The 14,302-nt window shown below is 36.8% G+C and overlaps 3 protein-coding genes across 3 annotated transcripts; all 3 read right to left on the bottom strand.

Moving 5' to 3' along the window:
* Positions 1-1,486: 1,486 nt before the first annotated feature.
* On the bottom strand, positions 1,487-2,323 carry LOC140007346 (putative late blight resistance protein homolog R1A-3). The gene has a single exon (XM_072050081.1). The coding sequence runs from the start codon at positions 2,321-2,323 to the stop codon at positions 1,487-1,489; it is 837 nt and encodes a 278-aa protein (XP_071906182.1).
* Positions 2,324-2,714: 391 nt separating this feature from the next.
* Positions 2,715-5,087, bottom strand: LOC140007347 (putative late blight resistance protein homolog R1B-17). Its single transcript, XM_072050082.1, has 2 exons — positions 4,674-5,087; positions 2,715-4,532 (listed from the first exon to the last, which is right to left on the bottom strand). Exons 1-2 carry the CDS (start codon positions 5,085-5,087, stop codon positions 2,715-2,717), a joined length of 2,232 nt encoding a protein of 743 aa, XP_071906183.1.
* A 1,762-nt stretch (positions 5,088-6,849) lies between these two features.
* LOC113690110 (putative late blight resistance protein homolog R1A-3) lies at positions 6,850-13,365 on the bottom strand. The gene is made up of 3 exons (XM_027207933.2): positions 12,713-13,365; positions 7,348-9,710; positions 6,850-7,267 (listed from the first exon to the last, which is right to left on the bottom strand). The coding sequence occupies exons 1-2, from the start codon at positions 13,172-13,174 to the stop codon at positions 7,386-7,388; spliced, it is 2,787 nt and encodes a 928-aa protein (XP_027063734.2). The 5' UTR covers positions 13,175-13,365; the 3' UTR covers positions 6,850-7,267; positions 7,348-7,385.
* Positions 13,366-14,302: the final 937 nt, after the last annotated feature.

Below are 14,302 nucleotides of genomic sequence, written 5' to 3' on the forward strand. Positions count from 1 at the left end.
CTGGTCGAAAATGAAAAAAGTCACAAATAATGACTCGATTGCACTTGCTCATGCATCTTGTACTTGGTCCAAGTGCTTAGATCAAAACAAAATGGAGCGTTAAAGTTTACAATAACATTAAAAAAAAAAAGGAAAGTCAACGACTAATTAAACATAACTTATTTATGTTTTTTATATTAGAAATTTTGATATATGTGTATCAATTTTAATCTATATTATAAAATTAGTATTAAATTTTTTAACCTTTTCATATACTTCATCCTATACTACAATACATATATATATTTATTATTTTGAATTGAAATATAAACTCCTACATAGCATGAATCAAAATACTAGTATATCAAAATTTATAATATAAAAAACATAAATCATAACTAATTCATTTTCTATGATTTTAGGAAAAAAAATTTTCTCCCATCGTGTACCCCTGAAATTGTTGAGTACTTATAGAATAGTGTTTTTCATAAATTTTAATATAGATTAAAAAACATATGTGCAAGCAATGCTTTTAGATTTTAGAATTATTAAAAACTATCATCCTTTCCATCTCTTTTTACTTGCCAACTGACCATCTGCTGCCTCGTATGATTTTGGTACCTCCTACCACAATGCTATCCTTCCTATCATCTTTTGCCACTTATGCCATATCCCCACAATTCCCTTCTTTTTTTCCTCCTCTCTCCTATCAACTTTATAGTTCATCTTCCTTCTTTGTCTTTTTCACCATTTATTAACTCTTTATTATTCCCTTCCCTCTCCTTTAACTTCCTATCCTTTCTCCTCACCATTCTCCCAAATCCCTTGGATAGCTGCCCAATCTCCATCCCTTACACTCAACCTCCTCCATTGCATTTTTCCCTACTCATCTCTTCTTCTTATACCTGGTCAACCATAAAAAATTAATATTATAGTTTTTTTATTTGAGATATGTTGTTCTATCAAAAATCTCGTTAAATTCAATATTCCTTTACTTCATTGATGACACTGTATAGACTTGTAGTATAGATTACAGGTTTCTTTTCTTGATTTGATGTATTCGATTAAGGGACAATCCTTTCTATAGTGTACATTCTTCTTTGAATCAATAAAAGATTAGGATTTACATAAATAAAAAAAAAAGGAAATGACAAGCAATATAAATCTGATCAATAGAATTAAGTACAGAGCTACGGATATTGGTATAGACATAGCCATTGGTCATTCATTGCAACTGATCAATAGTACTAAATAAAAGCTTTTCACTAAATTTTCATCACCATGACTCCTTTATACTAGTCTTCAAAGTAATACAAATTGAAAGCAACACGTTTCAGCCTGAGGAGCAAGACAAGGGAAACTTGAAGCTGGAAAGCAACTTTACTAGGTCGCAGTCCTTCCTTGGCTCAAGTTTGCAAAAGATGATGGATTAAGATTCAAAAGTCGGAGTCAGAAACAAGTTTACTAACCTGCTAAAGATGCACTTATATTGCAGTTTGCTTGGCGTTCAATACTCTGGAGGATAAACTATGAGCTTAACTGGGCTAGTCTTTTTACTCTTTTGCTGCAAAAGCACTTCCAATTGTTGTTGCACAATTCTCCTGGCAGATGAAACTACCGAATCCTTGGTATGTTCAACTTTGATCATCTCGAGCTTCTTCATGTGAACAAAGTCAGATGGGATCCGCTCAAGTGTTTTGCACTGCTTGAGAATAAGGCATTTGAGTTCTGGGAAGTCATTGGCTTTAGCGTCCCAACGCGTTAAATCTGTAGCTCCAATGAAGAAAACTTTCAGAGAAGGAAAACCCCCTTGTTTTGTCTTCCAATAATCTCCCTTAAAGGCATAGTCCTTCAGCTTGAGCTCCTCATGATACAGAAGATTTCCGAGTATAGACATGTAGTCCCAATTTAGACTTGTGTTATGCAGGCTTAGCCTTGTCAACCTTGGTGGGAATTTGTGTGCCTGAGGAAGGGCAAGTAGCTTGGAGCTCACGTCATCACCGTATAGCTTCAAATTTTCAAGGGAATTCAGTTCGCAAAGACAATCAAACAAACTAGACTCACCATTGGCTTCCACAAGATTGTTTAACTTCCCACATATTCCAAGCTTCTTAAGGTTTCTAGCCCTTTTAAACACATCTTTTGTAAGACTTTCAGGTGAAACTGTAGATAGAGTTTGTAGGTTTTCACCACCAGGAGATTGCTCCAGACATTTAGGCAAGATTGTGGAGGTATTAGTATGTAGATACCTTAGCTTTGTCATCGACCAGATGTCTGCTTGTATGTCAAGAGTGGAGGATGTGGTGTGAACTACAAGAGTTTGCAAGTTAAGCAAGCTAGACATTTTTCTGGGAAGGACTGTTAGCTCGCAACAGATGGCAATAAACTTTAGCAGAACAAGGTTAAGCAGTTGGTCGGAAAACGAGTTCCAGGGAGCTTGATGGACAAGATATCCAACACTCGGAGTAGTTTGAACAGCTTAAATACATCTGAGCAGAGATGCCCTATAATAGCACAATATAACACTACAGCTATACCCTATAATAGCTATTGAAAAAATAAATAACAAATAAAATACACCAGAATTTAACGAGGTTCGACCAATAATGCCTACGTCCTCAGACACTACCAAATTATATTTCACTAAGAATATCTACAAAGTAAAATATTACAACAGAGAGAGAAAGAAGAAAATTGCCTTAGAAGATGAATGGATATTGCCTTAGAAAATTGCCTTAGAAGATGAATGATATATTGAACATAGGTCCGTTGTACCTTTTACCATGGCTGAAGAATAGTAGGCTACGTATTGTGGGAACAAACAACCTGGACATGCAAAAGTGCTCTGGCTCAGAGTGGATGCATAGGCGCCGTAGATTGTGTTGCATGTTCAAAGTATACAGTTCATCATACCCACATGCCAGCTGCATAAATTTTTCTTCTTTGGCTTTTCTCACACAAAACTCATGTACCAAATCGTGAATTCGACAAGCCTTGATCCTACCAGTGGAGCTTTGTTTGGAAACCATGACTAAGCTTATCATGTAACCATTTGCTACATCCTCGGAGCTCTTGGATTCAGCTTTTTGCACTAATCCATCAGCAACCCATAGCCAAGTCAACCTCTTAGGATTGTGTTCATAATCTTCTGGAAATGCTCCAAAGTACAGAAAGCATGGCTTTATATGATCTGGTAAATTCTTGTAACTCAGATCTAGTGTAGCAATACATTGTTCTGTACTGGAGAGAACGTTTGAACTCAAACTTTCCACAATTTGTTTCCAACCACATTTGTCCTCATTTGCAAGAATTCCAGCAAGAACGATAATTATAAGTGGTAGCCCCTGACACATTTCCAAGATCTGCCTTTGAAGTTCACATAATTCTGGAGGATGTGAATTTTTTCCAGGAAATAACTTTCCCACTAGCAAATCCCAACTCTCATCATGCCTGAGTGAACGAATAAAATGAGGTCCTGCATCTAGTTCACCCAGCGGAGCAGCAATGTTGCGATTTCGACTTGTCAGGATCAGTCTACTTTCATTTCGATTATCTGGCAATGTGGCTTCCAATCCTTTCCATGCTTCAGTATCCCATACATCATCCAAAACTATGAGATATCTGTTATTTTGCAGCCGTCGTTTGACTTCTAGTTCCAGATCTTCTTCACTCTTTTTAAAAATTTTGTCAGGAACATTTGAATCAAGACAAATCAAAATTTCAAGCAGCAGGTTTTTGTTGTGATACACTTGAGAAACAGTACACCAAGCACGCTTATAAAAATGGGACATCACAATAGAATCATTGTAAACTTTTTTAGCTAAAGTGGTCTTACCAAGTCCTGGCATACCTACAATGGGAACAATTTGCACCTGGTTTGATCCTTTTCTGAGTCGATTGATTATAGCTGTTGCCTCATCGTCGATTCCCACCACCACGTCATTGATTGTTGGCTTAGTTCTGTGTGAAGGCATGTGATCGAGTGTCTTGGTAACTTCCTTAACCTTGACACCAAGTCTTTTGGTCTCAGAAATCTTTAAGGCCTCAGATTTGATGATTTTAATTTCTCCTGCAATGGAATCAAACGACATTGAAAAACAATCTACACAATCTCCAACTAGTACGGAATCCACGAGAAACTCTTCCCTGTATGCCATGTCCACCACACGATCCCAGAGTGATTGGAGCTCCTCATCTTCATTGCGCAACTCCACAATTTTCCCCAAGAAAGAGGGAAAGAAGTCAAGCTTGTCCTGGATTATTTGAACTGTACGACCGACAAGAGCAGCTGAGCCAGCCTGAGAACTTTTCAGATCCATCATAGACTTTGGAAGAGAATCAGTAAGGGCCAACTCGTTAGTCCTGGGAAAGTTGAATGGTGATGTTCCCAGATATTTCTCGGCAATTGTTGCCTTTATGAACTTAATGCTTTCCAGCAAACATGAAGGCACACGATACAGTAATAATCTTTTGCAGCCAATCCAATGTAGCATTCCTGACTGAGGTGTCCAGTTCTCTACTCGCATCAACGATCCATCTGAAATAGAGACATGCTGCATTGACAGCGGCAGATTCAGTGTGAGTCAATAAAGGTCCCAATCGGTCATCTTTAATGCCGTGCAGTGTGACGAAACAGATAAAGTTTTTCAAGAATGTTAGCTTCTCATTAAGGGCTTGTGTTGGTTCTGCTGCACCTTTGAATGGAAGATCTTCAAAAAGAATAGTTTCACGGAAAGCCTCAAGAAAAGAATGAATCCCATAAGATCATCTGTTTTTATCAGGGAATTACTAGACTGCCTTAATAAGCGATAGGAGAAAATCAAGTACCACTCTTTTATTTCTGCAAAAGGAAATTCCTTAATAAAACAACAGGCCAGATTTTCCAGATTGTGATCAGTAACACCATCTTCCATCTCTGAATGAGTAAGACACAAGGAATGGATCTCCTGTCCGGTTTTGGAAATGGCAGCTTCAAGCCCAACCAGCAGAGTTCCTAGACTTGCATCATCATTGTTGCCCCACTTCTCGCACACATAAGGAATGATTTTAACATTCCTAGCGCCACTTTCAGGGAACTGAACTCTGGAGAAAATGAATGGACTGCACATCTCTTCTTCGGCAACTACAGATCATCCAAGATGGAAGAAATGCAAGTAAGACTACTGGAGGCCATCTAATAAAAGGATGATTAATAAGGTAACCAAAAGTGAATCCAATTTAGAGATGAAATGAAACAACTCCAATATTTCTGAGGAAGGAGAAGAAATCAAGGGATAATGGTAGGAAGATGAAAAAAGTTATAAAACTTTAATCCAGAAACTAGTAGTATATAATCACTACTAGCAACTAGGAAAACTCAGAGCCTAGATGTTAGATTGGGGGTTCATTTAAAGCGCTTCCAACCAAGTAGGCAAGCACTTGCTGGATACTCCTTACTTCTGGTCGAAAATGAAAAAAGTCACAAATAATGACTCGATTGCACTTGCTCATGCATCTTGTACTTGGTCCAAGTGCTTAGATCAAAACAAAATGGAGCGTTAAAGTTTACAATAACATTAAAAAAAAAAAGGAAAGTCAACGACTAATTAAACATAACTTATTTATGTTTTTTATATTAGAAATTTTGATATATGTGTATCAATTTTAATCTATATTATAAAATTAGTATTAAATTTTTTAACCTTTTCATATACTTCATCCTATACTACAATACATATATATATTTATTATTTTGAATTGAAATATAAACTCCTACATAGCATGAATCAAAATACTAGTATATCAAAATTTATAATATAAAAAACATAAATCATAACTAATTCATTTTCTATGATTTTAGGAAAAAAAATTTTCTCCCATCGTGTACCCCTGAAATTGTTGAGTACTTATAGAATAGTGTTTTTCATAAATTTTAATATAGATTAAAAAACATATGTGCAAGCAATGCTTTTAGATTTTAGAATTATTAAAAACTATCATCCTTTCCATCTCTTTTTACTTGCCAACTGACCATCTGCTGCCTCGTATGATTTTGGTACCTCCTACCACAATGCTATCCTTCCTATCATCTTTTGCCACTTATGCCATATCCCCACAATTCCCTTCTTTTTTTCCTCCTCTCTCCTATCAACTTTATAGTTCATCTTCCTTCTTTGTCTTTTTCACCATTTATTAACTCTTTATTATTCCCTTCCCTCTCCTTTAACTTCCTATCCTTTCTCCTCACCATTCTCCCAAATCCCTTGGATAGCTGCCCAATCTCCATCCCTTACACTCAACCTCCTCCATTGCATTTTTCCCTACTCATCTCTTCTTCTTATACCTGGTCAACCATAAAAAATTAATATTATAGTTTTTTTATTTGAGATATGTTGTTCTATCAAAAATCTCGTTAAATTCAATATTCCTTTACTTCATTGATGACACTGTATAGACTTGTAGTATAGATTACAGGTTTCTTTTCTTGATTTGATGTATTCGATTAAGGGACAATCCTTTCTATAGTGTACATTCTTCTCTGAATCAATAAAAGATTAGGATTTACATAAATAAAAAAAAAAGGAAATGACAAGCAATATAAATCTGATCAATAGAATTAAGTACAGAGCTACGGATATTGGTATAGACATAGCCATTGGTCATTCATTGCAACTGATCAATAGTACTAAATAAAAGCTTTTCACTAAATTTTCATCACCATGACTCCTTTATACTAGTCTTCAAAGTAATACAAATTGAAAGCAACACGTTTCAGCCTGAGGAGCAAGACAAGGGAAACTTGAAGCTGGAAAGCAACTTTACTAGGTCGCAGTCCTTCCTTCGTTTCCAAATAAAAACTACAGCAATTTCATCATTTAACACAAGGAAGGGTGCAATAAATCAGAGCAAGATTCCACGTAAACTTAACAATACAAGGAAACAAGATGAGGAGGTAAAAACCAAACCTCTAACAGGAAGAAAAGTACAAGACCCTAGATTCAATGCAGCAAGAGTTTCCTGGTGGAAAGAGAATATCTATTTCAATCACTGAATTTGCCAGATGATCCATGGCCTTATTTCTATCACAACAATTGCTCAAAAGGAAATTTGACATTTTCAAAGATACTGAAACAAAAAAACAATGCAAAGAAATCATAGCAGCTGAATGTTGTTGCCCAGAGCCAGGTACTGGGCCTTTATTACTGCAGAATAGAGAAGAAACACGAAAGATTGAGATAGAAGCTTCAGCATCTCCACATTACGAATTCATTCAGGCGAGCAGAAGACAAAAACTGGCAAGCATGAAATCCTGCAAAATACATTGGCTCAAGTTTGCAAAAGATGATGGATTAAGATTCAGAAGTCGGAGTCAGAAATAAGTTTACTAACCTGTTAAAGATGCACTTATATTGCAGTTTGCTTGGCGTTCAATACTCTGGAGGATAAACTATGAGCTTAACTGGGCTAGTCTTTTTACTCTTTTGCTGCAAAAGCACTTCCAATTGTAGTTGCACAATTCTCCTGGCAGATGAAACTACCGAATCCTTGGTATGTTCAACTTTGATCATCTCGAGCTTCTTCATGTGAACAAAGTCAGATGGGATCCGCTCAAGTGTTTTGCACTGCTTGAGAATAAGGCATTTGAGTTCTGGGAAGTCATTGGCTTTAGCGTCCCAACGCGTTAAATCTGTAGCTCCAATGAAGAAAACTTTCAGAGAAGGAAAACCCCCTTGTTTTGTCTTCCAATAATCTCCCTTAAAGGCATAGTCCTTCAGCTTGAGCACCTCAAGATACCGAAGATTTCCGAGTATAGACATGTAGTCCCAATTTAGACTTGTGTTATGCAGGCTTAGCCTTGTCAACCTTGGTGGGAATTTGTGTGCCTGAGGAAGGGCAAGTAGCTTGGAGCTCACGTCATCACCGTATAGCTTCAAATTTTCAAGGGAATTCAGTTCGCAAAGACAATCAAACAAACTAGACTCACCATTGGCTTCCACAAGATTGTTTAACTTCCCACATATTCCAAGCTTCTTAAGGTTTCTAGCCCTTTTAAACACATCTTTTGTAAGACTTTCAGGTGAAACTGTAGATAGAGTTTGTAGGTTTTCACCACCAGGAGATTGCTCCAGACATTTAGGCAAGATTGTGGAGGTATTAGTATGTAGATACCTTAGCTTTGTCATCGACCAGATGTCTGCTTGTATGTCAAGAGTGGAGGATGTGGTGTGAACTACAAGAGTTTGCAAGTTAAGCAAGCTAGACATTTTTCTGGGAAGGACTGTTAGCTCGCAACAGATGGCAATAAACTTTAGCAGAACAAGGTTAAGCAGTTGGGTCGGAAAACGAGTTCCAGGGAGCTTGATGGACAAGATATCCAACACTCGGAGTAGTTTGAACAGCTTAAATACATCTGAGCAGAGATGCCGGTTCAGTGTTGTTTCTTCGAGGCCAAAGCTCAGGAATGAACGGACATTCTGAGCAGGCTGTTGATTGGAAACGTAGCTCGAGAAGTGTGAGTTAATGCAGCAAAGGCGACGGCTGGAAGATGAAACCGTCCCCACGTCACATTCTTGGAAAAGATTTTCAGCTTTGGCTGTCCTTTTGCAAAAGTCACGCAGCGTATCATGGACTAAACACGTCTTAATCCGACCACTTAAGGTTCTCTGCCTCACCATCACTAAGTTCCTGTCAACCAATTCCCGCAAACATCGCTCTGCAGTTTCCTCCATGCTTTCTCGCTCAATTTGGGGAATGAAGCCTTCCGCTATCCACAATTGGAACAATTTTGAAACTTGGATCTCCAAGTCTTCAGGGAAGACACCAAGGTAGAGAAAACAGGATTTGTATACGTGAAGCAAGTTATCATAACTCCGTCTTATTAAATCATCCACTAATTGTTTCTGGCTATCACTATCTAACTCATCCATACTAAGTGATTTTTGAGCCACATTCTCCCACCACTTGTCGTTTTCTGGATCATTCCTCAGAATACCTGCTGTTACCACTATTGCTAATGGTAGCCCGCCACATTTTTTCAGAATTCGTGATTCAGCAGGTTGCAGCTTCTCTGGACATTCATTTTCATTGAAAACCTTCGTCCTTAGTAATTCTTCAGCTTCTTCTATAGTCATAAATCGCAACAGGTAGGGATCAGTCTTTGTTGCAGCACGCTTGGCCATAGACTCTTGTCGAGTCGTTATTAACACCCTACTGCCCTTGTTATAATCTGGAAAAGCATCCTTGAGATCTTCCCATGCTTTTATATCCCAAACATCGTCCATGACAATCAAATACTTGTACTTCAGTGTCTTTCGGACCTCGGCAACTAATTCTTGCACCGACATGTTACGATCCCTAATGTCCTTGATGAAGGTACTTAGTATACTAAGAAGCACTTCTTTCTTGTTGTAATCCTTTGAAACACTGACAAATATGCGAGTGAAAAAATGATATTCAACCTGAGGGTCATTCAGAACCTTTCTAGCAAGCGTTGTCTTCCCGAGTCCAAGCATTCCATGAATCGACACTATTTCAAGTGGGTTTTCGTCACCATGTTGCTCTGCCTCCGACGTGCTCGACACTATTTCAAGTGGGTTTTCGTCACCATGTTGCTCTGCCTCCGACGTGCTCTGCCTCTTTCTCTTTCTGTCGGACCTGCCTGGGTCTAGGTTTGGTACGCCAAGAAGGTCCAGTACTGTGTCAGCTGCATCCTCAAACCCAATGATTCTGTCTCCCCATTGATTGCCTGCAGGCTATTTGCATGAAAGTAAAGGAATCAATGACGGATTGAAACAGTTGAGCCAGGAGATAATAAAGGCCTGAAAGTTTGAAGCTCTACTCCTGAATCTAATGAAGGAATCCGAGACAAGTATAAAATGCAGAAGACAGGATGGATTCAGACAAATTACCAAACATTCAATATTGTGAAGGTGGCAGCCGCAATTTACATTAGCACAATAACCCATTATTACTTGCAAACAGAAGAGAGACACAAGACATCCAAGAATTTGAAACTGATTTCCTCAATTACTATAGTATAAATTGCACCTTTGCTATTCTTTGTTAGTAAAACTAGTAAGTCCATATTTCGTGGGTAAGAGTTAACCTTTTTTATCTTTAAAATGGTTTTCTTCTATTTTGTGCCCAAAATAACAAGATAAGCACATTAATTAAGGATTGCTTTTTGTTATAAAAGATTATGTCTATTATAGTAAAATTCTTAACATTATGATTCACAAGAGATAGACCTAGTATTAATCATCCAATATTTTAGCGTTAATATTTGAATTTTTTGCAAACAAAATAACACCGTGCCCACTTTTCATAAGGGTACAAAAATAGAAAAAAAAATCTTTTAAAATATGCCCAGCAAAGAACCAAAAAGATGACAAATGAAGTTAGTGAGAGCCATAATATCTACCTAATATTAACTTGTTTTCCTTCTTTCATTTTGAATATCACATTACAATTGGGAGTTTAATTTAAAATTTTAGAATTTTTTATACACCCTTACTATATAATTTGGTAACTAGAATGTTTATGGGTGTCTTTCTTGACAGTAAATTGTTAAAAAAAAAAAAAGGTGGTGATACTTTTCAACTAGTCCCCTCTCTATTGCCAGCTAGGGGTGTCAATTGGAATTTTTCAGTGGGCTTTGGGCACAACCAAATTCAACTCACAAACACATACGAAATTTGGATTTCAAACTTATGGACTTCGAGCTCAAATTAAAAGTTTCAAGTTCCGCTCACACTATTATATGAGTTTTGAATTCAAATCGGGTTCGATTCAAATTCATAATTAAATACGTAATTATATATAATATATATTTTATAATTAGGAATTACTATAAATTTATGTATAAATTATTAACATTTTATGTCATAATATGTATAATTATAAATTATACATTTATATATATATATATAATCATGCTCATATATGAGCTGAGTTTTAATTGAGTCTAAAGCTAGCATGATCCAAATTAGGCTCACATTTAGTTTAGACCTAGTCCGATCCATTAAAGTTTAGGCTTAGTGGCCTTTTGTTTGGATCAATGAAGTCGAGTTCGAACTGGCCCAACCCTATTGACAACCCTGCTAACAGCTCTACCAATGTCGCCCTCCCTAGCTACCTCCCTCTCTTTTCCCCCACTCCCAGCAGCTCTGCCCTCACCCTTCTTCTCCTGACGCCCTTCTTTTCTTGCCCTCATACTACTAAAGCAACTTCAATTAAGGGTGCATTTAATAAAACTGAAGTCTGAATCCATTAACTTATTGAATTATTAAGTATTAAATCTAATATATTTGAATTCATATCACATTCAACAATAAGTAAATAATTTATCACTTAATTTTGAAAGCAAATTTTGTCTAAAAAATTCAGTGCCACTTAATTAATTCAAATATTTAATATTTGGTTATCAAACGATCTAAATATATTAAGATCTGATTTGATTAAGTTTAAATGATGAATTGGGTTATCAAACAGGGTCTAAATACTTGTGCAGTAAGTTTTGACGTTATATAGAAGATTAAAGAGTAATTACTTGCCAATATAAGTATTACAGTTCTTTTGAATTACACAAGCAAGACTAAAGGGAAAATCAATAATCAATTGAAAGAAACTTTGACAGTGGTGCTTTTGCAGATGACCGTGAATGAAGATTAAATTAGTAAAAGAAAGAGTTGAATAATGGGGCCGCTAGTTTTGGAGGGATAAAGACCTCCAGAATTGGCATGAGAGTGACTCTTCTTGACTACTGATTTATATTCTTGCTGACTGTTTGGGAGTTCTGGGGGAATTCTTTTTTTTTTTTTTTGTTTGGATTGATTTTCAAGAAAGAAAAGAAATGGAGAGTAAGAGAAAATGTTATTTTGTTGAGATATGATTTCTGCCTAAAAGATGAATAAAAATTGAAGGAAACAGAAACAAAGTAAGTGAAAAAATTAAACTTTTTTTTCCCTTCATTTTAGATAATTGACACTGGAATTTTTCCTTTCTTTTGTTCTGCTTCCACAATGCAAACAACACATCCAATGTTTGCTTTGCATTATTTTTATACTGTATTCCAACGAAAGGGATGTAAACTACTTTCCTCTACAATTACAAATCGAACCAAATTAGCCGATTCAATTGATCAAATCGTGAATTGACCGTGGCATCGGTCCGATTCAATAATAAATCTAAAAAATCAATTGAATAAGTCAAATGTGATCGAACCAATCAAAACGGGTGAAAACTGGACTTTTGAACTGATTCATACTAAATTTTTTTAATTTCAAATTCATCCAATTTACATGACAAATAAAAGATTAAAAAAAAACATTTGAACCGAATTAAACCAGTTGAACTGGTTTGAATCATGAACCGGAAGTTCATCCGGTTCACTAAATGGTCTGGGTTTAAAAACATTATTATTGTCTCCAATCCTTTCCTTTCTTTATTGCTGGTGTCATTTTCTTTCTTTTCCCTTTCTTCTTTCAATAAAAAGCCGATGATTAGGGTAGAAAAAACAGTATGGAGAACAATTAATTAGTTTACTACCCTGGAAATTTATTTCCGGACGTATTCTAAGAAATAATATATCTTACTTTTTTCCATGCATTAATTTCTTGGCACAGACGAAAAGAATTACAAACAAAATTAAACCAAACAAAAAAAAAAAAGAGAAATATCCCCTCTGTGGACAAAATATGAGCTTTTCTTCAAGATGGACGTAAAAATTTTGATAGAGGGTGGATGGAAATTGTACCGTATTATTGTCTGCGGGAATTGGACCAAGCATTCCGCTCGCTTTACTCGTTTTGATGCGGAGGCCAATCTCCTTGTTCTCATCGCACGCCTTCCTAACCTTTTCACTCAGCTCACGGATGGCTTTGCCGAAGTTCCGCGAGTTTCCTGGCGATACCAGAAGCGATAACAGTTTCTCGACGAAATTCTTGTTTTTGAACCGTGACTCCTCGACGATGTGGGTTTCCAGGACATCTTCAACTTCATGCACCAGACTCCTGCTCTCGTTCGCCAGCGTCCTCAGGATGTCGTCTTTGTAGTACTCTTCAGTGTACAACTCCATGAATTTCTTCACTAGAATGAGGCTTTTTGTCAGGTCCTCGATTACGGCATCGTTACCGCTCATCAATTTGCGGTTGTCATCGATCAACTGCAGCACATTTGTAAAGATGGCTTCTACTCCAAGTTCTATTGCCTTGTCCATCTCTCACTGATTTGTTTCGTGCTTTGATTTCTCTGTTGAAAGAGGAAAGCAAGCTAAAATCTTAGGTCGGATTTTCCCCCGCGGTACGTTGACTTGACTTGGATGCTTGCCCCATCCCCACAAAGTCATCAGCTCAAGGTGGGGCAGCAACCAACGACTTGATGTAGAATAGAAATTCTACTATTGGTTTGCACTCTTATCCGAGATTTCGCAGAAATTTCATCAACCGGTGCACGGGCACGTCCGACCCTGGCTCAATCTCTTTCGAATTTTTTATTAACCCTCTTGGATTCACTTTTTTTCCCAGTCTATAGTAAAAGTAGATATAGAATAAGAATTATTATATTAACAAAAAAAAAAAAAAAAGCAACCGATGACTCGATGACTACTTTGTGGGGGTGGGGCAGAAACCAATGCAAGTCAGTCAAGTCTTTCCACACGCACACACACACATACATACATATATATATATATATATATATATATATATATAACACCAAGGGAAAATTGTTTTGCAAGACTCCGTCAAAGTCTTGCTTTCTGCAGTTGGTAAGACAGAGCAGATACCAACAAAAGTACTTTCATTACAAACGAAATTCAGTAGTAATTGGGTATGAATTTTCTCCAACTCCCTTTGATGTGCTGTGTTTGTCTTCTGCTATTGACTAATGAATAATGGATCAACAAAGTCTTGATCCAGGCATGCCTTGGGTCTTTCCTGTGGCTTGCCATTCTCAATCTACGGAATTTACTACGAAAGGGATTGCACCAATCTAGATTCATGGAACCAAAAATTCTGCTTCATCAAAAGAGAAAATTCTATGTAGCTAACTCGAGCAAAGCATGGACATAGTGTCGTTGGGTTCCATTGAACCTAGGAGTAACTAATAACACATTATTTCATATTCTTGTTCGTGTATCTTGATCACGTCTGCCTGGCAACTTTGCATTTTATTACTTGGTTTGTACTTTGAATATATTGGCTACATGAGCAATGTGAACAATCAGTATCAGTAAATGTGAATGGTCATTAAGTTTTAACATCTAAAGAAGCGCATGTTGTTTCCTTCTATTTGTGGTTGGCACTTTGGGGCGCATTTCAACAAACTTTTCACTATTTTATAGCGC

This window comes from Coffea arabica, chromosome 5c, assembly GCF_036785885.1.
Source record: "Coffea arabica cultivar ET-39 chromosome 5c, Coffea Arabica ET-39 HiFi, whole genome shotgun sequence".
NCBI classification, from domain to species: Eukaryota; Viridiplantae; Streptophyta; class Magnoliopsida; order Gentianales; family Rubiaceae; genus Coffea; species Coffea arabica.

Bases quoted from the DNA above. Each gene is read 5' to 3' on its own strand.
- LOC140007347 (XM_072050082.1), bottom strand. From the start codon at position 5,087: ATGTGCAGTCCATTCATTTTCTCCAGAGTTCAGTTCCCTGAAAGTGGC. The intron at 4,533-4,673 runs GTGCAGCAGAAC...CTGTCAATGCAG, and splicing joins TGAAGATCTTCCATTCAAAG to CATGTCTCTATTTCAGATGG.
- LOC113690110 (XM_027207933.2), bottom strand. From the start codon at position 13,174: ATGGACAAGGCAATAGAACTTGGAGTAGAAGCCATCTTTACAAATGTG. The intron at 9,711-12,712 runs GTACAATTTCCA...TCATGCAAATAG, and splicing joins TTCCCGCAGACAATAATACG to CCTGCAGGCAATCAATGGGG.
- LOC140007346 (XM_072050081.1), bottom strand. From the start codon at position 2,323: ATGTCTAGCTTGCTTAACTTGCAAACTCTTGTAGTTCACACCACATCC.